The sequence below is a fragment of the Ranitomeya variabilis genome, chromosome 1 (genome assembly GCF_051348905.1).
Source record: "Ranitomeya variabilis isolate aRanVar5 chromosome 1, aRanVar5.hap1, whole genome shotgun sequence".
NCBI classification, from domain to species: Eukaryota; Metazoa; Chordata; class Amphibia; order Anura; family Dendrobatidae; genus Ranitomeya; species Ranitomeya variabilis.
This window is the reverse complement of record NC_135232.1, coordinates 755949857-755976704: the sequence shown is the minus strand read 5'-3', so window position 1 is coordinate 755976704 and position 26848 is coordinate 755949857. Positions and strand designations below refer to the sequence as shown.

Here is a 26848-nt window from a genome sequence, read left to right as displayed (position 1 = left end):
ATAAAAAAATCCCCAAATAAAGAAAAAAAAAAATTTCCCAGTATTTCCATTTATTTTTGTAAATAAAAAAAAAACAATAAAAGTACACATATTTGGTATCGCCGCGTCCGTAACGACCCGCTCTATAAAACTATCCCACTAGTTAACCCCTTCAGTGAACACCGCAAAAAAAAAAATAAAAAACAAGGCAAAAAACAACGCTTTATATCATACAGGCGAACAAAAAGTGGAATAACACGCGATCAAAAAGACGGATATAAATAAACATGGTACCGTTGAAAACGTCATCTTGTCCCGCAAAAAAAAAGCCGCCATACAGCATCATCAACAGAAAAATAAAAAAGTTATAGCTCTCAGAATAAAGCGATGCAAAAACAATTATTTTTTTATATAAAATAGTTTTTATTGTGTAAAAGCGCCAAAACATAAAAAAAATTACATAAATGAGGTATCGCTGTAATCGTACTGACATGAAGAATAAAGCTGCTTTATCAATTTTACCACACGTGGAACGGTATAATCGCCCCCCCCTAAAAGAATTTCAGGAATTGCTGGTTTTTGTTCATTCCGCCTCCCAAAAATCGGAAAAAGCGATCAAAAAATGTCATGTGCCCGAAAATGGTACCAATAAAAACGTCAACTCGTCCCGCAAAAAGCAAGATCTCACATGACTCTGTGGGCCAAAATATGGATAAATTATAGCTCTCAAAATGTGGTGATGCAAAAACTATTTTTTGTAATAAAAAGCGTCTTTTAGTGTGTCATGGCTGCCAACCATAAAAATCCGCCAAAAAAACGCTATAAAAGTAAATCAAACCCCCCCTTCATCACCCCCTTAGTTAGGGAAAAATAATAAAATTTTAAAAAATGTATGTATTTCCATTTTCCCATTAGGGTTAGGGTTAGGGCTACAGTTAGGGCTAGGGTTAGGGTTGGGGTTAGGGCTAGGGTTAGGGCTGGGGTTAAGGTTGGGGTTAGGATTTCAGTTAGAATTGGGGGTTTCCACTGTTTAGGCACATCAGGGGCTCTCCAAACGCGACATGGCGTCCGATCTCAATTCCAGCCAATTCTGCTTTGAAAAACAAACAGTGCTCCTTCCCTTCCGAGTTCTCCTGTGCGCCCAAACAGTGGTCCCCCCCAACATATGGGGTATCAGCGTTCTCAGGACAAGTTGGACAACAACTTTTGGGGTCCAATTTGTCCTGTTACCCTTGGGAAAATAAAAACGTGGGGGCTAAAATATCATTTTCGTGGAAAAAAAAAAGATTTTTTATTTTCACGGCTCTGCGTTATAAACTGTAGTGAAACACTTGTTGGTTCAAAGTTCTCACAACACATCTAGATAAGTTCCTTGGGGGGTCTAGTTTCCAATATGGGGTCACTTTTGGGGGGTTTCTACTGTTTAGGTACATCAGGGGCTCTGCAAATGCAACATGACGCCTGCAGACCAATCCATCTAAGTCTGCATTTCAAACGGCGCTCTTTCCCTTCCGAGCTCTGCCGTGTGCCCAAACGGTGGTCCCCCCCCCATGTATCGGATATCAGCATACTCAGGACAAATTGGACAATAACTTTTGTCGTCCAATTTCTCCTGTTGCCCTTGGGGAAAAAAAAATTGCGGGCTGAAACATCATTTTGTGGAAAGAAAAAATGATTTTTTTAATTTTCACAGCGCTACATTCTAAGCTTTAGTGAAACAATTGGGGGTTAAAAGTGCTCACCACACATCTAGATAAGTTCCTTAGGGGGTCTTCTTTCCAAAATGGGGTCCATTGTGGGGGGTTTCCACTGTTTAGGCATGTCAGGGGCTCTCCAAAGGCGACATGGGTTCCGATCTCAATTCCAGCCAATTTTGCATTGAAAAGTCAAACTGCGCTCCTTCCCTTCTGAGCTCTGCCATGTGCTCAAACAGTGGTTTATCCCCATATATGAAGTATCAGCGTACTCAGGACAAATTGCACAACAACTTTTGAGGTGCAATTTATCCTGTTACCCTTGGCAAAATAAAAAATTTGGGGCAAAAAGATCATTTTTTCTGAAAATTAATATGAAATTTTTTTTACGGCTCTACATTATAAACTTCTGTGAAGCACTTGGAGGTTCAAAGTGCTCAACACACATCTAGATTAGTTCCTTACAGGGTCTACTTTCCAAAATGGTGTCACTTGTGGGGGTTTCCACTGTTTAGGCACGTCAGGGGCTCTCCAATCGAGCCATGGGTTCCGATCTCAATTCCAGCAAATCTTGCATTGAAAAGTCAAATGGCGCTCCTTCCCTTCCGAGCTCTGCCATGTGCCCAATCAATGGTTTACCCCAACATGTGGGGTATCAGCGTACTCAGGACAAATTGTACAACAACTTTTGTGGTCCAATTTCTCCTGTTACCCTTGGTAAAATAAAACAAATTGGATCTGAAGTAAAAATTTTGTGAAAAAAAGTTAAATGTTCAATTTTTTTTAAACATTCCAAAAATTCCTGTGAAGCACCTGAAGGGTTAATAAACTTTTTGAATGTGGTTTTGAGTACCTTGAGGGGTGCAGTTTTTAGAATGGTGTCACTTTTGGGCATTTTCTGTCATATAGACCCCTCAAAGTCACTTCAAGTGTGAGGTGGTCCGTAAAAAAAATGGTTTTGCAAATTTTGTTGCAAAAATGAGAAATCGTTGGTCAACTTTTAACCCTTATAACTCCCTAACAAAAAAAAATTATGTTTCCAAAATTGTGCTGATGTAAAGCAGACATGTGGGAAATGTTGTTTATTAACTATATTATGTGATATAACTCTCTAATTTAAGGCCATAAAAACTAAAAGTTTGAAAATTGCTAAATTTTCAGAATTTGACAAATTTTTGTTTTTTTTCACAAATAAATGCAAGTCATATTGAAGTAGTTTTACCACTATTGTGAAGTACAATATGTCACGAGAAAACAATGTCAGAATCACCAGGATCCGTTGAAGCGTTTCAGAGTTATGACCTCATAAAGTGACAGTGGTCAGAATTGTAAAAATTGGCCCTGTCACTTAGGTGAAAACAGGCTTCGGGGTGAAGGGGTTAAATGTGTGCACTTTTTTCTTTATTTTTTTTTACATAAAAATGTATTTTTATTTGTATAATAATTCTATTTTGTGATTTTTTTTTGTCAGTGACAGTTGTCATCATGGAACTGTTACTGTTTACATGCAGTGAAAGTTTAAATGCATGACGGACATAGCGCGTCATGTTGCGGGAGCTGACACCCGCTCATGACGTGCTATGTCAGTCATTCATCATTAAGAGGCTAAAAAGGAACTGTACTTTCAACAAACTTAACATTCATCAATAGTATAGGCAAAGAAAACTTGAACTAGATGGCTACACACTGGACCTCATCTACACCCATCTCTGCTCTCTATCTAACCTCTGTAACTCGGCTCTCCTTCAGACCACTATCTACATACATTCTCTTCCCTTTCCTCTCCCACTCCACAAACTTGCACATCCTTGCAGAAATCTTAACCCCTTTCCTGACAAGCGCCGCACATATACTGCTCTGCGGGAGGTGCGTTCCCGCAAAGAGAAGTATATGTACGGAGCACCGATCATGCAACCTCACAGGTGCGGATGTCAGCTGTATGTGACAGCTGACACCCCGCAGCAATGCCCACGATCGGTGCTAGCACTGATCGCGGGCATTTAAAGGGAACCTGTCTCCTTGTTTTGCCGCTATAAGATGTGGCCACTGCCTTTCAGGGCTTATGTACAGCATTCTATAATGCTGTAGGTAAGCCCCCGGTCCGACCTGCAAGTGAAGAATAATAAGTTATATTATACTCACCCGTGGGGGTGGTCCAGTCCGATCAGTGTCGCAGGTCCGGGTCCAGGCCTCTCTGACCTTTCCCAGCGCCTGCGCACTGCGTACTTTAGTCTGCCCTCAACAGGGCAGAGAAGTATGCCTGCGCAGGAGCACCAATGCCGGAGAGCGATGAAGAAGCAGGAGGGCGGTGTCGCAAGAAGATGGGAGGTGTCGGACCAGGACCTTCGACACCCATCGGACCGGACTGACCCCCCAGGTGAGTATAATATAACTTATTTTTCTTCACTTGCAGGTCAGACCGGGGGCTTACCTACAGCATTATAGAATGCTGTACATAAGCCCTGAAAGGCAGTGGGCGCATCTTATAGTGGCAAAATCTGCTGACAGGTTCCCTTTAACCCCTCTGATGCCGCTGTCAGTAGTGACAGCGACATAGAAAAGCTCCCTCCCTGCGTGCTTCCATCAAGACATCGCGATGTCCTGATGGTCTCCATGGAGACCCACGGCACCAAGATGGCCGCAGGGTCCTGCAGGAAAGGTGACTTGCAAGCGCCTGTTGAGAGTAGGCGCTGGCATTCCTCCTTCCCTGCCTGTCAGATGCTAATCTGATAATCTGCAGTGCAGAGAGTCAGATCAGCGATCTGACAATATGTAGTGATGTCACATCCTGGGACAATGTAAAAAAGTAAAAAAATATTAGAATGTGTAAAAAAAAATTACACAAAATATCCCTAAATAAAGAAAAAAATATTTTTCCACTAAAAATATTTATGTAAATTAAAAAAAAAACCCAATCAATAGAAGTACACATATTTGGTACCTCTGAGACAGTAACAACCCGCTCTATAAAAATGTCCCACTAGTAAACTCCTTCAGTGAACACCGTAAAAAAAATAAAAAAACGAGGCAAAAAACAATGCTTTATCATCATACCGCCGAACAAAAAGTTTAATAAAATTCAATCAAAAAGACGGATGTAAATAACAATTAGAGTTGCTGAGCGGAGATGGGGAAAATCTCACTCCAACGAGCACTTTATGATAATGTGTGCAAAACTGTAAAGCGCTGCGGAATATGTTAGCGCTATATAAAAATAAAGATTATTATTATCATTATTATTGCATTCAAACAGTTCCTCACTACTTTCAAGTCCACATTCACTGCAGCAAAACAAAACTTCTTCTCATTCCTCATATCCACCCTGTCTCAGAACCCTAAACAGCTATTCAACTTTCAATTCTCTCCTCCATCCCCCAGCACCTCCTCTCCTTCTCCACTCATCTCAGCTGAAGACTTTGCCTTATTCTTCAAGCAGATGATTGATAGAGAAAGTTTTGGCCTACAGCCCCTCCTCCTAACTACTCAGCCCTCCTCCTCCAAAACTTCTCCACCATTACAGAGGATCAACTTTCCGCTCTACTCTCAAGATCACATTTCACCTCCTATGCACTTGACAAGATCCCATCCCACTTCATCCCAAACCTCCTCAGTCTTCATCCCAACCCTAACCCATCTTTTCAACCTATCACTAACAACTGGTGTTTTCCCCTCATGCTTCATACATGCCTCAATTCAACCCATCCTCAAAAAGCCCTTTCTTGGCCCATCCTCTGTATATAGCTATCGCCCCACATCACTTCTCCTCTATGCCTCAAAACTACTGGACAAACATGTCCATTTTCAACTGTTCTCCCACCTCTCCTCCTGCTCCCTCTTTGACCGCTTACAATCTGGCTTCCGACCGTATCACTCCACTGACACTGTCCTGACTAAAAACACAAATTACCTACTAACCGCCAAAGCCAAGCGACACTACTCTGTCCTCTGCCTTTGACACAGTAGACCATTCCCGATGACTATAGACCTTATCTCTTGGCATCACAGACACAGACCATACATTCGTGTCTCCCACATCACCTCGCCCCCTACCCCTATCTGTTAGTGTCCCCCCAAGGTTCAGTCCTAGAACCCCTGCTCTTCTACATCTCTGGCCTGGGACAGCTCATAGAATCTCATAGCTTTCAGTATCACCTCTATGCTGATGACACATAGATCTACCTCTCTGGACCAGATATCACCTCCCTACTAACCAGAATCCCCACAATGTCTGTCTGCTATTTCATCCTTCTCTGCTAGATTTCTAAAACTTAACATGGACGTAACAGAATCCATCATCTTTCAACCAGCTCACTCGACCCCCCCCAACAGACCTATCCATTGAAGTAAATTGCTGCTCATGCTCCCCAGTCCCACAAGCTTGCTGCCTTGGGGAAATCCTTGACTCTGATCTCTCCTTCAAACCACATATTCAAGCCCTTCCACTTCCTGCCAACTTCAACTCAAAAATATCTCCAGGATCCGTACTTTCCTCAACCAAGAATCTGCAAAAAGCCTAGTCCATGCACTCTTCATTTCCCATCTTGACTACTGAAACCTGCTGTTTTGTGGCCATCTTTCTAATAAGCTCCCACCCCTCCAATCTATTCTAAATTCCTCCCACCCCGGAAGAAGGCCAGTTGCCGAAACATGTCGGGTCTCATGGTGAATGCTGTATCCTACACTACAGGTATTGCTTCATGTATAACATACTTTGTACATTGTCGTTGAAGTGGAATTGGTCTGGCGTCTTACATTAGGTATGGGTTTGTTTTAGTGGCAAGCAATGCTTGGCCTTGCAGGGCCTTTGGTTGCTAACCAAAAGTATTTGATCCCTTAGTCCTATATATCCCCACCACATGTATCTTTCTAATTTTTATATTTCCACTCACGATTCAACAATGACTCTGTAAGCTTCGTGTGTGGAGATTCTTAACACTTTGGCACTATCTTGTGGTTCCCACTTTTTAATATGCTTAGTCTTTATATGTGTATTTTCTTGATATTTAATAAAAAATTATGTTTGTACTTGTTGATTCTATTGTACATTTTTTCATTATAGGATGCGATTTTAAACTTTGCTGCTGACTAATCCACTTATCCCCCCCGCTATTCCCCAGGCTCTCCCCTCTGTCAATCCCTTCACTGGCTCCCCATTACCCAGAGACTCCAGTACAAAACCCTAACCATGACATAGAAAGCCATCCACAACCTGTCTCCTCCATACATCTGTGACCTAGTCTCCTGATACTTACCTGCACGTAACCTCCGATCCTCACAAGATCTCCTTCTCTACTCCTCTATTATCTCCACTTCCCACAATCTCATACAAGATTTCTCCCGCGCATCCTCACTAAACCCTCACTACCCCAACATTTCAGACACTCTACTTCAGGTTCATTTTGAAGGTTTCTATGGTAGGCATCTTCCGACAAGCCTACAACCTGCATAACCACTGATCCAACAAAAAGCTGCACAACCAGCTCTACACGCACCTATTGTATCTTCACCCATCTCTTGTAGATTGTGAGCCCTCGCAGGCAGGGTCCTCTCTCCTCCTGGACCCGTCGTGACTTTTACTGTTTAAAATTCCTTTAGGGTATGTGTCCACGTTCAGGATTGCATCAGGATTTGGTCAGGATTTTTCATCAGTTTTTGTAAGCCAAAACCAGGAGTGGAACAATTAGAGGAAAAGTATAATAGAAACATATGCACCACTTCTGCATTTATCACCCACTCCTGGTTTTGGCTTACAAATACTGATGAAAAATCCTGACCAAATCCTGATGCAATCCTGAACGTGGACACATACCCTTACTCGGTTTTATTATGTATACCCCTTTTCACATATAAAGCACCATGGAATAAATAGCGCTATAATAAGAAATAATAACTATAGCTCCACACAGAATTCAGCTTCCTTCCCCAATCACTTCTTACTCTCTCTCCCCTGTGTCCCAAATTTGTCATCAACTCTGAAAAACCAGCTCAAATCCATCTTGCTCAGAAAAGAGAACGCAAATGTCGTGACACAGGCTACTATATGCTATACAGAGGGGAGGAGAAGTGTGGAGCAGGGAGAAGAAACAGGAAAAGGGAAACCAAGAAGTATTGCGTATCACTCTCCAGTAGATGTTTTACCTCACATCAAAACTTGATTCAAGACAAAACAGCTCAGCACTTCCATATCATTTCCTCCATGCTGCTTGTCTTTGCTAAAAAATTAATAAAGAGCAGGACTTCCCCTCTATGGCCTGTGTTGTACATGGCACAGATCATAGCATCCAGTCTCCAAAGGATTTTTTTTAAAAAAGAAGAGAAATAGCATGCAGAAGGGAAAACTTGTTATTCCTCATGTACACACAGGACAGCTTATTCTGAATAGTTATTTGAAAGTACAGTTAACCTTTAAGTGTTGCAATGCTACCTTTATCCTCTTCAAAGTCTGGCATGGGTTGCTTCATATAGTTGGGCACACTGTGAACATTCCACTCTGTGTCAGCTTCCGGTGATTCAAGCTGCAAATCTGTCTTGGTTGCCTGAACTCTTTTGCTGGTCACTGGTCGTCTTCGTTGTACTGCATACTTCTTGTTCCCTTTTTTTCTGCCTTCATTTTGGGACACTGTGGAAGAACCTGTATCCTTGCCTGGGTTGGAAGATCCCTTTAATTTGCCCACTGAGACATTTTTTGGTTTAGATTTTTGAACGTTGACAAGAGAAGAAACATCTGAAACGGTTTCTTCTCCACACAGGGGTTCACTCAGTCTTTTGTTTCGAGGTCTTGCTTTGTTCCTTTGTATATTATTTCTTACAGTTCTACCTTTGGTTGGAGAAACTCCTGTGTTATATCTTGTAGAAATTTCCAGAACATCTTTAGAAACATCTGCATCAGAATCTTCCTGTTTCTTCAAACTTAATTCACGGTTCCTTTGTGCTCTTCCTTTACCTCGTGTGCGGGGTACACCTTCACTCCCAGATGCTGAGAAAGAAGGTAATTTCATCATGTCCACAGCATGTTTCACAGCACCCTCATAGAGATGGTCTTCACTGGTGGAGGTACGCTTTCTCTTTCTGCCTGCAAAAATATACAACTTGATTACACAGGATCAGGAGCCAAGTAAAGGGGTTGGTCACTTTCTAGCCATTTCTACGATGATCTAATCAATCAAATTACTTCATTGCATCCACAGCAATGACAATGGCAGCAGTCACAAAATGTTTTCCCACATTACTAATTGCGTTACGGATTGCTCAGCTCTTTCCAGCTTTGTGAGGTTATTTTTGCCAACCCTGGAAACCCATTTCCCCTGAGAGCAAAAGGTAATGAAATTCACCCAATACTTTCTTTTCCTCCTAAATTTTGGGTTTGGCTGCTTGAATCTTATGCGACAATAGCCAGATAACCAGCATTTTCTCACTGGTGGTTTTTCCGACTGCACTACTGACGCTGCCCGACATGTTCCAGAAATCTGTTCTCCACATAACGATTCCTGGCAAGCCTGTGATAGACATGTGTTCATACACAGCAGCCAATTTGAGGAGGGAGAGCAGCAATGTGATATAATGGCGAGGCACAGGGCAAGTCTCACAACCTCAGACTGCCCGTAGGCATTGGAGACAAACCAGGCACAGATCTGCCCTAATGGAGTGAAGAGAAAAGCAGGCAAGCATCATCCCTGGGTAGGCTATAGTACAGTAAGACATTATACTTGCCTACTTACACGGAGCACAGTAAGAGAGTTTGTTTTTTAATATACTTTATTAGTAGTGATGAGCACATTTGGCACTATTAGTTACTCGGCGAGTAATTTACTATTCACCTTGGTATATTGGAGTGACCCATCCAGCATGTTTGGCGTTTTATTTACAGCCAATGAGCATGCTGGTCTTGTTTGCCAACCACATTAATGCCAGCACCATCTTTAGTGTGGCATTACTGCAATTGGCTGGCCTTACAGCTTCATAGGGGGGATATTGAATCCCTGTTGGCGCCATCTTGCCCACATTGCAGCCGGAAAAAACAGCGTAGTGAGCATAGGGAGAGTGAAAGCATATAGGGAGAGTTTGTGATTCCAAAAAGCTCTTTCGTTTTTCGCTACCCTTCTTCCCAGAGCCATAACCTTTTTACTTTTCCATCAATATGGCCAAGTGAGGGCTTAAGTTTTGCGGGACGAGTTGTACTTTTGAACAACACCATTGGTTTTACCATGTCATGTACTAAAAAACGGAAAAAAATTCCAAGTGCGGTGAAATTGCAAAAAAAAAAGTGCAATCCCCCACTTGTTTTTTTGTTTGGCTTTTTTGCTAGGTTCACTAAATGCTAAAACTGACCTGCGATTATGATTACCCAGGTCATTACAAGTTCATAGAACAAACATGTCTAGGTTCTTTTTTATCTAAGTGGTGAAAAAAAGTTCCAGACTTTGGAAAAAAAAAAGCTCCATTTTCCGATACCCGTAGCATCTCCGTTTTTCATGATCTCGGGTTGGGTGAGGGCTTATTTTTTGCGTGCCGAGCTGATGTTTTTAATGATACCATTTTGGTGCAGATGCGTTCTTTTGATCGTCAGTTATTGCATTTTAATGCAATGTTGCGGCGACCAAAAAAATTTAGTTTTGGAGCGATCAGGTTAATCCTTTTCTTTATTGATAGATCTGGCGATTCTGAACGCGGTGATACCAAATATGTGTATGTTTGATTTTTTTTATTGTTTTATTTTGAATGGAGCAAAATGGGGGTGATTTGAACTTTAATTTTTTTTTTATATTTTTAAAAACATTTTTATTTAACTTTTGGCATGCTTCAATAGTCTTCATAGGAGACTAGAAGCTACCATAGCCCAATCGGCTCAGCTACATAGAGGCGATGATCAGTTCATGAGAGAGGCCTGTAATTTACATCATAGCTAAACCACAACTATGAGAGTCAAAAGGCAGAAAGGCAATATAGAAAAAAATTACAATTTTCAATTATTTAAATAAATAGCGCATCCTTATCTAGTAATTGTGAGACTGGCGCAAACCCTGCAGAGATACGCAAATGTCACAATTTACCTGTAATTGCAGTGTGTATAAAAGCGGATATCTGAAAAAAAAAACAAAAAAAAAAAACACCCACACATTGCTAGATACAGGGAAATTGTGCATAACACATGTGAGGGTACTTGTGAAAAATAATGCCAGGATTTTTTATTTCATAACGCATTCAATATGAGAAAGGGTGATGTTAAGGAACGTGGATGTGGCTGTGACCGCTAAGGCTGTGTGACAGATCAGAAGGTGACTATCTCATACTAGCTTCCTGTCAAAATTTGGCTAGCGTGCTACACTACTGTCGAACCCAGACAAATGCGAGAATGTTGTGTTTTGGATGGCAGAAAAAGGCTCCAGTGTGTTGACAAGCAGCACCACCCAGTCTTCCACACGGTCCAGCCAAGAGGCTGGGACTCTTAATCCTCAACCTGGTCCTCTTTTCTCCCCTCCTCCATTAAGAGTCCCAAAACACATATGACCCCAACGCTAGCCACTCCGAGGAACTGTTTATGGTCCCTTGTAATTCCTCAGGCCTCTAAACGTGCACTATTAAAGAAGGTCATGAGGAGGTGGAGTGCAGTGATGCACAAACATTTGAGCCACGGCCACGAGAAAGCCAAGTTGGGGAAGGTCAACTAATGTCTGAAGTGGTAGAGGATAATTATGACGCACAGTTGCCCTCAGGTCAGCCTAAAAATGCAACTGAGGAAGAGGATCACATTGATGAATTGGAAGATAACGTGGTCCGATTATGAGGCCACTGATCCAACCTGGCAAAGTGGCATGTTAAGAGAGCACAGCAGTGCAGAGAGGGTTGGATCCGTAGCATGAAAACAGGCAAGAGGAGGTAGCAGTTTGACCAGAGACAGAACTCTCAACTGTTCCACAAAGCCCCCAACCCCCACATGTACTTATGCTGGCTATCAGATGTAAATCATTCAGCTGCGGCAAGAAAAACCAAATCTCCGAGCACTAAAAAATACTCGGGGGACACCCGAGCATGCTTGAGAAATCTCGAGTAACAAGTAGATTTGCTCATAACTACAAATAAACACAAAACATATTGACCTAAATTTACCATTATCATAAAGTATAATGTGCCACGAGAAAACAATCTCAAAATCACCGGGATTTGTTGAAACGTTGCAGAGTTATTACCACAAAGTGACACTGGTCAGATTTCAAAAATTTGGCTCCATCACTAAGGGGGTAAAAAAAAATATTTACGTTTGGTAGGTCTTCTTATAAATCCATAAAACTGGCTTAATACTCTGACAACATTATTCCCCGATACTGAGTCAGAAAGGCATGCAGGCATCTTCTCTATGCCGTTCCCATTTAGTTTTATCTTTTTATCATCCATTTCAGTTTTTCTCATGCCCCCAGACCTGTTTGTTGGGTCCAGATGAAAAATATTCGGCTTTCCCATTGACTTGCATTGGATTAGTTTCGTTATTCAGTACGAATACACAGATATTAGAAATTATTTGTACCGATTTCCCTGAATATTTCACTTATCACTATTTATTAGTCTATTTATCCCCTTACAGAAAAAAAACAAAGTACATGACTTCCTATTTGCATTCTGAGCTCCTGCATTTTCTATGTGCAGTAGTGTGTTCCACAAAGAACTGGCAAGCCGAGGAGAGAGGATCTGTGAGATTATAATAACACATGCACATAAGATTGACCTGGTGTTCAAGTGTTTTAAATGTTAGGAGGAGAATGACACCACCAGACCCATTTGGCAGTGGTTTCTCTCTACCGAAACCTAAAGGACAGGCCATTAACCCATTAAGCCCCGAGGGTGGTTTGCACGTTAATGACCGGGACAATTTTTACAATTCTGACCACTGTCCCTTTATGAGGTTATAACTCTGGAACACTTCAACGGATCTTGGCGATTCTGACACTCTTTTCTCGTGAGATATTGTACTTCATGTTAGTGGTAAAATTTATACAATATAACTTGTGTCTATTTGTGAAAAAAACGGAAATTTGGCAAAAATTTAGAAAATTTCACAATTTTCCAACTTTGAATTTTTATGCCCTTAAATCACAGAGATACGTCACGCAAAATACTTAATAAGTAACATTTCCCACATGTCTACTTTACATCAGCACAATTTTGGAACCAACATTTTTTTTGTTAGGGAGTTATAAGGGTTAAAAGTTGACCAGCAATTTCTCATTTTTACAACACCATTTTTTTTTAGGGACCACATCTCATTTGAAGTCATTTTGAGGGGTCTATATGATAGAAAATACCCAAGTGTGACACCATTCTAAAAACTGCACCCCTCAAGGTGCTCAAAACCACATTCAAGAAGTTTATTAACCCTTCAGGTGTTTCACAGGAATTTTTGGAATGTTTAAATAAAAATGAACATTTAACTTTTTTTCACACAAAATTTACTTCAGCTCCAATTTGTTTTATTTTACCAAGGGTAACAGGAGAAAATGGACCCCAAAAGATGTTGTACAATTTGTCCTGAGTACGCCAATACCCCATATGTGGGGTAAACCACTGTTTGGGCACATGACAGAGCTCGGAAGCGAAGGAGCGCCATTTAACTTTTCAATGCAAAATTGACTGGAATTGAGATGGGACGCCATGTTGCGTTTGGAGAGCCCCTGATGTGCCTAAACATTGAAACCCCCCACAAGTGACACCATTTTGGAAAGTAGACCCCTTAAGGAACTTATCTAGATGTGTGGTGAGCACTTTGACCCACCAAGTGCTTCACAGAAGTTTAGAATGCAGAGCCGTAAAAATAAAAAATCATATTTTTTCACAAAAATGATCTTTTCGCCCCCAATTTTTTATTTTCCCGAGGGTAAGAGAAGAAATTGGACCCCAAAAATTGTTGTGCAATTTGTCCTGAGTACGCCGATACCCCATATGTGGGTGTAAACCATTGTTTGGGTGCATGGCAGAGCTCGGAAGGGAAGGAGCGCCATTTGACTTTTCAATGCAAAATTGATTGGAATTGAGATGGGACGCCATGATGCGTTTGGAGAGCCCCTGATGTGCCTAAACATTGAAACCCCCCACAAGTGACACCATTTTGGAAAGTAGACCCCTTAAGGAACTTATCTAGATGTGTGGTGAGCACTTTGATCCAACAAGTGCTTCACAGAAGTTTATAATGCAGAGCCGTCAAAATACAAAATCATATTTTTTCACAAAAATGATTTTTTCGCCCCAAATTTTTTATTTTCCCAAGGGTAAGGGTATGTTTCCACGTTCAGGATTGCATCAGGATTTGGTCAGGATTTTTCATCAGTATTTGTAAGCCAAAACCAGGAGTGGAACAATTAGAGGAAAATTATAAAAGAAACATATGCTCCACTTCTGTATTTATCAACCACTCCTGGTTTTGGCTTACAAATACTGACCAAATCCTGATGCAATCCTGAACGTGGACACATACCCTAAGAGAAGAAATTAGACCACAAAAGTTGTTGTGCAATTTGTCCTGAGTACAACGATACCCCATATGTGGGGGTAAACCACTGTTTGGGCGCATAGCAGAGCTCGGAAGGGAAGGAGCGCCATTTGACTTTTCAACGCAAAATTGACTGGAATTGAGATGGGACACCATGTCGTGTTTGGAGAGCCCCTGATGTGCCTAAACATTAAAACCCCCCACAAGTGACACCATTTTGGAAAGTAGACCCCCTAAGGAACTTATCTTGATGTGTTTTGAGAGCTTTGAACCCCCAAGTGTTTCACTACAGTTTATAACGCAGAGCCGTGAAAATAAAAATTCTTTTTTTTTTTTTTTCAGAAAAATGATTTTTTAGCCCCCAGTTTTGTATTTTCACAAGGGTAACAGGATAAATTGGACCCCAAAAGTTGTTGTCCAATTTGTCCTGAGTACGCTGATACCCCATATGTGGGGGGGAACCACTGTTTGGGCGCATGGCAGAGCTCGGAAGGGAAGGAGCGCCATTTGGAATGCAGACTTAGATGGATTGGTCTGCAGGCGTCACGTTGCATTTGCAGAGCCCCTGATGTACCCAAACAGTACAACCCCCCACAAGTGACCCCATATTGGAAACTAGACCTCCCAAGGAACTTATCTAGATGTGTTGTGAGAACTTTGAACCCCCAAGTGTTTCACTACAGTTTACAATGCAGTGCCGTGAAAATAAAAAATCCTTTTTTTCCCACAAAAATGATTTTTAGCCCCCCAAATATTTATTTTCCCCAGAGATAACAAGAGAACTTGGACCCCAAAAGTTGTTGTCCAATTTGTCCCGAGTACGCTGATGCCCCATATGTTGGGGTAAACCCCTGTTTGGGCACACGGGAGAGCTCGGAAGGGAAGGAGCACTGTTTTACTTTTTCAACGCAGAATTGTCTGGAATTGAGATCGGACGCCATGTCGCGTTTGGAGAGCCCCTGATGTGCCTGAACAGTGGAAACTCCCCAATTCTACCTGAAACTTTAACCCAAACACACCCCTAACTCTAATCCCAATGGTAACCCTAACCACACCCCTAACCCTGACACACCCCTAACTCTAATCCCAACCCTAATCCCAACCGTAAATGTAATCCAAACCCTAACCCTAACTTTAGCCCCAACCCTAACCCTAACTTTAGCCCCAACCCTAACCCTAGCCCTAACCCTAGCCCTAACCGGAAAATGGAAATAAATAAATTTTTTTAATTTTATAATTTTTCCCTAACTAAGGGGGTGATGAAGGTGGGTTTGATTTACTTTTATAGCGTTTTTTATATCGGATTTTTATGATTGGCAGCTGTCACACACTAAAAGACGCTTTTTATAGCAAAAAAGTTTTTGCGTCTCCACATTTTGAGACCTATAATTTTTCCGTATTTTGGTCCACAGAGTCATGTGAGGTCTTGTTTTTTGCGGGACGAGTTGACGTTTTTATTGGTAACATTTTCGGACATGTGACAGTTTTTGATCACTTTTTATTCCGATTTTTGTGAGGCAGAATGACCAAAAACCAGCTATTCATGAATTTCTTTTGGGGGAGGCGTTTATACCGTTCCACGTTTGGTAAAATTGATAAAGCAGTTTTATTCGTCGGGTCAGTACGATTACAGCGATATCTCATTTATATCATTTTTTTATGTTTTGGCGCTTTTATACGATAAAAGCTATTTTATAGAAAAAATAATTACCGTATTTTGGCATCGCTTTATTCTGAGGACTATAACTTTTTTATTTTTTTGGTTATGATGCTATATGGCGGCTCATTTTTTGCAGGACAAGATGACGTTTTCAGCGGTACCATGGTTATTTATATCCGTCTTTTTGATCGCGTGTTATTTCACTTTATGTTCGGCGGTATGATAATAAAGCGTTGCTTTTTGGATCGTTTTTTTTTTTTCTTACGGTGTTCACTGAAGGGGTTAACTAGTGGGACAGTTTTATAGGTTGGGTCGTTACGGATGCGGCGATACTAAATATGTGTACTTTTATTGTTTGTTTTTTTTTTAGATAAAGAAATGTATGGGAATAATATTTTTTTTTTCTTCTTTATTTAGGAATTTTTTTATTTATTTATTTTTTTTTTTTTACACATGTGTAAATTTTTTTTTTTACATTTTTACTTTGTCCCAGGGGGGGACATCACAGATCGCCGATCTGATAGTTTGCATAGCACTCTATCAGATAGGCGATCTCACTCACATCGCTGCAGGCTTACCAGCGCCCTGAAGTACTCCCTGCAGGACCCGGATGCAGCCCCGTGGCCATTTTGGATCCGGGGCCTGCAGGGAGGAGACGCTCGGTACAAGGTGAGTACATTCCCTTGTACCGATCGTCTCAGGGAAGCCCGCAGGGAGCCCCCTCCCTGTGCGATGCTTCCCTGTACCGCCGGTACACCGCGATCATGTTTGATCGCGGTATGCCGGGGGTTAAAGTGTCGGGAGCGGTCCGTGACCGCTCCTGGCATATAGTGCCGGATGTCAGCTGCGATAGGCAGCTGACACCCAGCCGCGATCGGCCGCGCTCCCCCCGTGAGCGCGGCCGATCGCTATGACGTACTATCCCGTCACTGGGAATTAAGTCCCAGGTCACCTTGACGGGATAGTACGTCATATGGGATTAAGGGGTTAAAATTCCGAAAGCCCGATCCTGCAGGGTCTGCTGAGGGAGTGTTAGGAGGCTCCCATACACATTACATGTACAGCCTTCTGGATTTAGGATGTAAAAGTACATTCTATGTCAGGTGTGGGATTAACGAGCAGGCTCTAGAACTGAGCAAGCACCATACTTAAGAGATGGCAGCTGTGCCATAAAGCTGGTATCAGCATGTAAGAGCAGTATTTAAATGAAATCTGCCAGCAGGCTTCTGCCATGCAATGTGATAGCAGTATTGTATAGGGCAAGAGAGCCTGGTTCCAGGGATGTATCACTTATTGGACTGGTGCAGTTTTGATAGATTCTGTGTTTTCTCTGCTGTAGCAGGGTCAGAATGCTGAGCGGTGCACAACTCCACACACCCCTGATTGACATCTTCCTGTGTACAGGGTCAGCAAGCTGCTAATCAGTGGTGGGAGCACAGATTAGCCGGACAGCCCTGCACATGAGGCCTAGTCTGCTGATGAAACACTGATCACCAGTTAAAACTACCACAGAAAACGTAGTAAGCAAAAAAAAAAAAAAAAAAAGGCTAATTTGCCCTACGTTAGATTGCTCTCAGATTAAATAGCAAAACCTGCTGACAGATTCCCTTTAATGAACTGGTCGCTGTTTTTTTGCTTACACTGCTGCTTATTTGTACTCAGGCATTAGCCTCTATGAATGAATTTGAAATAAAAGATATTAAATAAATAACATTTTATTGGTGAGTGTCGCAATCTACCATCTATTTAATTATATATTGCCATGGACTATCCTTTTACTGCTGAGCACCACTGAAGAGAAGTTTGGCCATTGTGACAATATGTTGCGAAAGATTGATACGAATGATCTAAGGCAACTTTGTCTTCTCCAATTGATGGGAGCCTGCTGAATTCCCTCACCGTTGCCATTAGTCCTCCTATGAAACCCAGCCTTAAAGAGAATCTGTCAGCATGTTATTGCTACGTCATCTGAGAGCGAAAAAAAAACTAAGACAGAAACATAATGATTTAATATCCTGCAGTAAATAAACAAATAGCATAGTGCATGAAAATAATATAGGGTACTTATTTTTGATTTAAAAAAAAATGCAAAAGCCATCCTGCCTTGTCACAGCGACCGTAATTGGGACAGTCCTAACTCTAATATTAAAAACCTTTCCGTTTGTCAAGTCACATGCATTTTTTTTTCTGTCTGTTTGCATCATGTGCATATAAAGGTGTGGCCTGCATTTCTTTTGAGCTGGGCATTATTGATGTGGTCTCCCTTGGCTGTGGGTCCACTAGTTGGGCTCAGTCCTTCTCAGCACTTCTCTACATACATGTCACTTGACATATGGTAAGGTTTTAAACTTTAGAGTTAGGACTGTCCCAACTATGGTCGCCGTGATGAGGCTTGATGGCTTTCGCATTTTTTTTTTATCAAAAAACATGTTAACCAAGTACCATATATTATTTTCATGCACTATGCCATTTATTTATTTACTGCAGGGTATTTTTTTTTTTTTTAATCAGATAATTTATTGGTCAATAAGGATAATACATGGAAATTGCATTACTGTAAACAGTAAACATATATAATAACTTTTTTAGAAAACATTTTAGCCCCGAACCGAACTCCCCCCCCCCCCCCCCTTTAGAGACCTGACCTGACGAGAGCCGCCCCGGTTTGCTACATCATCCATAGATAAAAAAGAGAAGAAGAGGAAGATAGCATATCGATAACACTCTCGAGAGAGCCAGAGGTCCAAGCACAGGAACAAGGCCACTTAAATCAAGCCGACTCAAGCCAAGGATTCCATAGCCGGTGGAAGAGGTCCATCTTGTTTCTCTTACAATAAATACTCTTCTCCAAAGCAACAATATAATCCACTTGCGTCATGAAGTCTCTTCTTGTTGGTGGCGATCGGTTTACGCGCAATAAACAGTAGTCTAGCAATAACCATTTTATACAAATTGTCAGTTACAATCTCTTCTACGTACCCTAGAATACATACCAAGGGATCTCGCGGTATAGAGCAATTATACGTCAGTCCCACCTTGTTCAGCACCACAATCCAAAAGGAGGACAGCCTGGGACATTGCCACATCATATGGAGGATACCCGCCTCGGACTGCGAGCACCTAGGGCATTCTGAATTAGGTCTCAGACCAGCCTTGAATAACATGTCCGGAGTTTTGTAAGCCCTATGGATAACAAATAGTTGTGACAACCTCCCAGGCTCATTCATCGAGATTTTGGGCACGTATTCCAATATTGAATCCCAACGATCATTGTCGATCACCTCCAGGTCTTTTTCCCACTTTGCTCTGGCTCTAATAGGGTGCCCCTCTAAGAAAGAGAATAAAAGGAACTCATATATTCCTGAGATCGCTCCCTTCGTGCCTCCCCCCGTAAGGATAAAATCCAACATGAGGTCAACCTGAATCTCCACAGGCCCCCTCCTACACTGTGCCCGAAACGCATGAGAGATGCGGCTATATTGATACGCCTCAGAGTTTGGCAGTAAAAATTCTTCCTGCAGTTCCTCGAACTTCTTAATTCTGCCCCGATGTAGAATTTGTCCCATCCGAGAAATGCCTGCCTCCTTCCATACATGGAATCCTGGCATTTGTCTGAACTCTTGTAGAAAACAGTTATTCCAGATGGGTGAGAACCCCTAATTCCTTTTACTTTGTCCCAGACCTTATGAATAAGCCTAATAGGTTCCAAATTCTGCACTTTCTCCCGGAAATGTCCACCCTCCAGACCCTCACTCAATGTCTTCAACCCCATCAGTGTCTTCAGGCTACATGGTACCCGCTCCCCACCAGACTCCTCGCCCCAACCCCTAAGATGCTGACACTGATGCCAAAAAGTATAACCAAGGGTTAGGGAGCGCCAACCCACCCTCCGTCTTCAGCCTTTGTAAAATTTCCTGTTTGAATCTGGGGCTTTTTCCCCCCCAGATCAACTCTCCAAACAAGGATCTGATCCTTCGAAATCTATTCTGCGATATCCAGATAGGGGAATTATGTAACACATAAAGAAGTTGCGGCATCACAATCATCTTTATAAGATTTACCCTACCGATTACCGATAAGTGTAGCTTTTTCCACGCCTGGATTTTAGTGCGTATTTTCCGCAAAAGTGGTGCCAAGTTCAGTTCCTCAAAGCTAGTTAAAGGGAGAGCAATTTGGATCCCCAGATATTTGAATTTATCAACCAACCTCAGCTTTGTAGAAGAATCTCTCATTTCACTATCTCCAAAATCCCCATCTATCAACAACATATTGGATTTGTCCCAATTGATCCTCAGTCCCGAATAACTCCCAAACTCCTCAATGATAGCCTCTGCCCTAACCAGGGTCTCCTCAGGGTCCTCCAAAAAAAGTAAAATGTCATCAGCATATAACGCTATTTTTTCCTCTGAGTCCCCGTACATAAAACCTCTCACCTCCCGGGATCCTCTTACTTTGGCAGCAAGGGGCTCCACCGCCAGGGCAAAAAGCAACGGGGACAAAGGACAGCCCTGTCTTGTTACCCTAGTCAAAGAAAAGGATTCAGAGAGCATTGTTAACTCTAATTTTAGCCACTGGAGAAGAGTACAACAGCTGCACCCAAGAGATGAATTTAGGTCCGAACCCCAATCGCTCTAACACCGACCACAGGTACCTCCACTCCACGCAATCAAAAGCCTTATGGGCATCCAAGGATACCACGACCCTTTTACCGACATTGTCGGAGGGAATTTGCAAATTTAAAAAACAACCTTCTCAAATTGAGTGCCGTTGACTTATTGGGCATAAAGCCCGACTGATCTGGGTGAACCAGTTTGTCAGTCACCCGAGTCAACCTATTTGCCAATGCTTTTGCTAAGATCTTTATGTCAGCCGTCAGAAGTGATATTGGTCTATAGGATTCTGGTAGCTGTAAGTCCTTGTCGGCTTTAGGGATGACCACCACAATAGCCTCTCTCATTGACAAAGGTAGCTCCCCTCTTTCCAACGAATTATTGAACACCCCAGCCAATTTGGTCAGCAAGGTTTCTTTCAGAATCCTATAGACCTCAGCTGGAATACCGTCCGCCCCCGGAGCCTTACCCCCAGCGACACCCGCCAAAGCAGCCCCCAATTCTTCCTCCCCAATCGGCTCCTCCAACAACTCACTTTCCTCTCTGCTCAACCTAGGCAGATCAATCCCCTTCAAGTACCTGGTCATGTCCTCAGACCCCCTCCCCACACTAGAAGTATATGGCTTCCCATAGAATTTTCTAAACCCTTACAAAATTTGCTCCCCCCGAGTAACCAGAGTACCATCCTCAGTTTTTATGGAGTAGACATGTGAGGAACCCCTCTGTGCGGAAGCCACTACCGAAAGTAAATGTCCCACCTTTTCCCCTTCTGAATAAAAAGTTTATTTTTGAAAAGCCCTCAACTTCTCCGCCTTTCTTAAATATAGCCGATTAACCTTCTGCTGAGCCAGCCTCATACGGCTCTGAGACTCCCTAGTACTATGGGTACCCAGTGCCACCTCCGCTGCTTTCAGTTCCTCCAAGACAGCTTGATCCTGTGCTCTAATCCTCGTCTTATGTCCCAAGATGTCTCGTAACAAAATTCCCCTTAAATACGCTTTCATAGTGTCCCACACTACATGGGGTTCAGCACTACCTTCATTGATCTTAAAAAAATTCCTCAATCTCTGCCCCCACCCTTTCCATGTCCAAAAGTTGTAGCCAGGAGGGGTGAATTTTCCAACCCATCCTCTTCGATCCAGCCTGATCCGACAACTTCAGAGAAACCTGAACCGGGCTATGATCTGATAAAATCCTAGGACTATATTCCACCCCGCTTAACAATTCGTTCATCCCCTCGTTACCCAGGGCGATATAAATTCGTGACATAGAGCCATAAGTAGTCGAATAGCAGGAGTAAGAGTATGTATTAACATTGCGAACCCGCCATAAGTCAATCAATCCTATTTCTCTAAGATAGTTTCCAAAGGGAGTGTCATTGCTGTCTCTGCGCAACGGTGCGTGATTACTCTTGTCCCAGTGATCGTCAGCTATATTGTCCACATCTCCCATCACAAGAAGGGGAACCCCATCCCATCCTCTCAGACTCCAATATCTCCTTAATTTTCTTACCAGAGTACGGCGGGGGTATATACAATGAAACAATGCAAATCAAACGATTAAAGATTTTACACACCAAAAAGATATACTGACCGTCCCTATCAATTTTAACCTTAATTTCCTCAAATGGGGTATTAGTATGAATTAAAACTGACACCCCTCTTGCATAATTAGAGAACGTCGAGTGATACGCCTTGCGCACCCATCGCTTCTGCAGCATATCAACTTTTTCCTTCACTAAATGGGTTTCTTGCAAGCATATCACCGAGGGCCTCTGTTTTAATAGGTACTGAAATATTGCCGCACGCTTAGTAGCGTCCGCTAACCCCCTGACATTCCAACTTATAATATTAACATCCCCTCCCATATCCCTAAAGAAGCGTAATAAGTGAGTGCCATCTCCCCCAGGTCTCCGCCATTACCCCCCACAACCAATCCAACCTCCCCCATCTGAAACTCAATAAAATTCAAATAAAACAAACTTTCTTTCTCTGTATGAGAACTGAGAGCACTTAATAACAACCTAGAACTATGCCCGTCACCGTCCATCTCTCCCCCTCCCACCGCGACCAATATGAACTATTCATTGCGCCGCCGAACACAATACTTTGACTTTTAGGTGCATTCTGTATGATAACACTAAGCACTTTCAAAGATCAATAAGAGGTAAAACCAGTGAAACTACGAATCCTCGGTGTCCGTCTCATCGGTTCCGCTCTGTGCCAATTTTCTTGGCATTAGTATCCAGCCAGTGTGTAGCTTCCTCCGGACTTTGAAAAAAATGAACACGATCCAGCGCCACCACCCTGAGCTTAGCAGGGTAGAGCATTGAATATTTTAAGTCCAGTTCTCGGAGCCACCGCTTGACTTCACCAAACTTCATTCTGAGTTTTTGCACCGATGCAGAGTAGTCCGGATAAATGGAGATCCGATTTCCGTTTATACTTAGGCCATCGCTGATCCCAGCCTTCCTTAGTAGGGTTTCTCGATCCCGGTAGTTCAAAATTTTTGCCAGTATAGCACGAGGGGCAGAGCCGGGTGGTAGGGGTCTAGTGGGGACTCTATGAGCCCTCTCCACCGCAAAATGGTTGGTGAGGTCTACGCCGCCCACCGAGTTTTTAAGCCATGCCTCAATGTATTCAGTGGTATTATTCCCCTCCACCTTCTCCGGCACCCCAATTATTCTTAAATTGTTCCTTCGGGAACGGTTTTCCAGGTCATCTGTTTTAAATTCCAATTCTGCAATACGTTGAATATATTTCTTTTCTCTTTTTAGCAGTTCGTTTGTCTGATCCTCCACACTGCCCACACGTTCTTCCACCACCTCCACTCTTTTCTCCACCTTACGCATAGCAGAGTTAAGGGACTTCATTTCAACTTTTAAGTCATCCACCCTTATATTCAGCGCAGCCAGGGCAGATTTGCAGTATATAACAACAGAAAAAATGTCCTGCAATGTTGGTTCCCCCATATTTGCTTGCTCCACACCATCAAAATCATTAGCCTGCACCGGGCTAGCAGTAGGTGACAAATTGCCAGCGCTGTGCACTACCTGCATACTCCCTGGGGAACGCTGCTCCTCCACCTCGCTGAGATTGTCCTCCCCTCCTCTCCTCTGCGGGACTTCCTCCTCTCCAGGCCCCTCAGCATCCAGCATCAAGGCACCCCCCTCCTCAGTGCGGGCGAACCGCTCCAGCCTGGCTATTACCTCCAGCCTCCGGCGGTATGAAGCGCTGGCTCTGGCTGCGTCCTCCTCTGCCACGGCGCCATCTTGGATTTTCGCGCCCGCCGCAGGCGCCGACTGTTTACGGCGTGGCATCGCCGCTCTTCACCGCTCACTATCCCCGGTGCTCTCCTCCGTTCCCCTGGGGTCCTGCGGTGCTGCACTGCCCGGTTTTGGCGTTCGGCGGCGCCTTCAAGGGTAAGTATTAAGAGCGGTGCGGGGAGAGAGACCCGACACACGTCCGCTCACATAGCTCGCTAGGCCACGCCCCCAGGATCCAGTCAGTTACCTACTGCAGGGTATTTAATCATTATGTTTCTGTCTTTGTTTTTTTTCTGTTCAGTGGCCAGTGTGAACGTGTGCTTACATACTGCACGCACACCAGTTTATATCCCAGTTAATACCTTTGGGTTTTTTTCCCCCCTCATCTGAGAGCAGCATGATGTAGACAAAGAGAAGCTCAATCCAGCTATGTATCCCTTTGATTGTGTGAGAATGGCTGCACTCAGTAATCTTAGGGTACTGTCACACAGTGCCATTTTGATCGCTACGACGGCACGATCCGTGACGTCGCAGCGATCGTATGATTATCGCTCCAGCGTCGTAGACTGCGGTCACACGTTGCAATCACGGCGCTGGAGCGATGCCGAAGTCCCCGGGTAACCAGGGTAACCATCGGGTTACTAAGCGCAGGGCCGCGCTTAGTAACCCGATGTTTACCCTGGTTACCAGCGTAAACGTAAAAAAAACAAACAGTACATACTTACATTCCGGTGTCTGTCCTCCGGCGTCTCAGCTTCTCTGCACTGTGTAAGCACAGCGGCCGGAAAGCAGAGCGGTGACGTCAGACGTCACCGCTGTGCTCGCTTTCTGGCTGGCCGGCGCTCACAGTGCAGAGAAGCTGAGACGCCGGAGGACAGACACCGGAATGTAAGTATGTACTGTTTGGTTTTTTTACGTTTACGCTGGTAACCACGGTAAACATCGGGTTACTAAGCGCGGCCCTGCGCTTAGTTACCCGATGTTTACCCTGGTTACAAGCGAACACATCGCTGGATCGCTGTCACACACAACGATCCAGCGATGTCAGCGGGTGATCAAGCGACGAAAGAAAGTTCCAAACGATCTGCTACGACGCACGATTCTCAGCAGGGTCCCTGATCGCTGCTGCGTGTCAGACACTGCGATATCGTAACGATATCGCTAGAACGTCACGAATCGTACCGTCGTAGCGATCAAAATGGCACTGTGTGACAGTACCCTTAGTTTTAGATTTAGCAATGAAGCAGAGCAGAAAAGCTGCCCCCGCCCACACCAGGCTCTGTATAAACAATGTCTATATACAGTGAGATGCTTATCACAGAAGGGGGAATGTCGGACCAGAGCTCACACCAGCTAGTCTCAGTGATAAGATACTGATGTTAAAACAATCATTGTAAGAGAACAAAAAACTTTGGAGCTTGACAAGAGCAGTATCCCTGAAATCTGTGCTTCAAACCCTACAGCATGCAGTTTAAGATTAAGAGAAACCTGCTTATATTATCAAATTCACCGCACTCTCTCTAGACGAGTTTATGCAAAAGTTGTGTCAGTTTTTTAGTGTGAACTGGGAGCGTAACAGAATATTACAGCATATGCGATTAACAACGTTTCGGCTCAACCAGAGCCTTTATCACGTACTCGCTTGTTCCAGTTAAAATATAGTGTGCAGAGAGGGAAAAGTCCCAGTGGTGAAACATAAGTTCTTAGATTCCATCTAAGCCTTTCCCAATGTGTGTCGATGCGGGAGCTCCATTCCTGCAAATCACCATGCATAAACGGCATGATTATCTCGTGGGCTCACGCTGAGCGCCACAGCGATCAAATGCGGGTGTCAGCTCTATAGGAGAGCTGACTCTGCAGCAGGAGTTTAACCCTTTTGATGCTGCTCTGAATAGTGACAGCGACATCGCAGAGGGAGGGAGCTCCCTCTCTGCTCCCATCGGTACAACGCAATTGCGATCACACTGTGCCAGTGGTCTACTTGGTGACTGACCACAGGCCGAAAGAGCAGGAGCTGACACGCCTCCCCCTTGCAGAAGCATGGGTATGGAAAGTATTCAGACCCCTTTACATGTTTCACTCTATTTCATTGCACCCATTTGGTAAATTCTAAAAAGTTCATTTGTTTTCTCATTAATATACACTCTGCACCCCATCTTTTTTTAACTCAAATATTTTTTATTAAGTATAAAATTTTAATATAACATTTCACATTAAGGCATACATTTTCATTTTCTCCGCTCTTAACCCCCCCTTTCCCACCCCTCCCCCCTCCTTTCCCTTTTAGACAGCTCACGCTTTTCTCTTAACATGTCCTGTAGTATAATATACATTATCCGTATACACTGACTTATTATGATCATATAAACCATTAGTATATAGGTGAACCTGTTATGATCCCTAGTGGCTGAGGATCACAAATAGATCAGCAAGTGATAAAACTAAGGACGAGCTCTAGGGAGATGGTAACTGAACTGATCGCAAATCTGAACCTATCCAAAACAACTAGAGGTAGCCGGTGAACGTGCCTAAAAAATTCCTAGACGTCTCGAGCCAGCCTGAGGAACTAGCTACCCCTAAAGAGAAAGAAAGACCTCGCTTGCCTCCAGAGAAATAATCCCCAAAGATATAGAAGCCCCCAACAAATATTAACGGTGAAGTAAGAAGAAGGCACATACATAGGGATGAAATCAGATTCAGCAAAAGAGGCCCACTAGTACTAGACAGCAGAAAATAGAGCAGGGGTCTATGCGATCAATAAAAAACCCTTACAAAATATCCATCCTGAGATTTCAAGAACCCACACACCAACTAACGGTGTGTGGGGAGAAACTCAGCCCACTAGAGCAACCAGCAAGCGAGGGAATTACATTTTAGCAAGCTGGAACAGAAAACATGATAAACACTGCTGATCAAAAAATGAGCAAACAAAACTTAGCTTATCCTGGATGGACTTGGAGCAAGGTAGTCAGAAGGAATCTGAGTAGCACTGATTACATCGACAGCCGGCAACAAGTGAAAGTAAAACAGAGCTATATAGGAACCTCCCAGAGGATAACGAACCAGCTGATAGCCAGAGACCAGCAGGATAACAGGCAAAGCCACCAGGGGGAGCCCAAAGAAAAGTCAAACCATACCACCAGTGACCACAAGAGGGAGCCT

General features: G+C 43.2%; 1 protein-coding gene across 11 annotated transcripts in view; it reads right to left on the bottom strand.

Moving 5' to 3' along the window:
• Window positions 1–26848, bottom strand: part of PWWP3A (PWWP domain containing 3A, DNA repair factor) — a 159886-nt gene that overhangs the window by 80672 nt on the left and 52366 nt on the right. For 5 of the 11 annotated variants that reach the window (XM_077270985.1, XM_077270976.1, XM_077271003.1 and 2 more), the window contains exon 5: window positions 8077–8745. The exons of 2 other annotated variants lie outside the window; for them this stretch is intronic. In XM_077270985.1, the coding sequence (XP_077127100.1) occupies window positions 8077–8745 (669 nt within the window). The remainder of the gene's footprint in view (window positions 1–8076; window positions 8746–26848) is intronic. 4 more of the 11 variants (XM_077271036.1, XM_077271025.1, XM_077271058.1 and 1 more) reach the window with 1 other exon arrangement.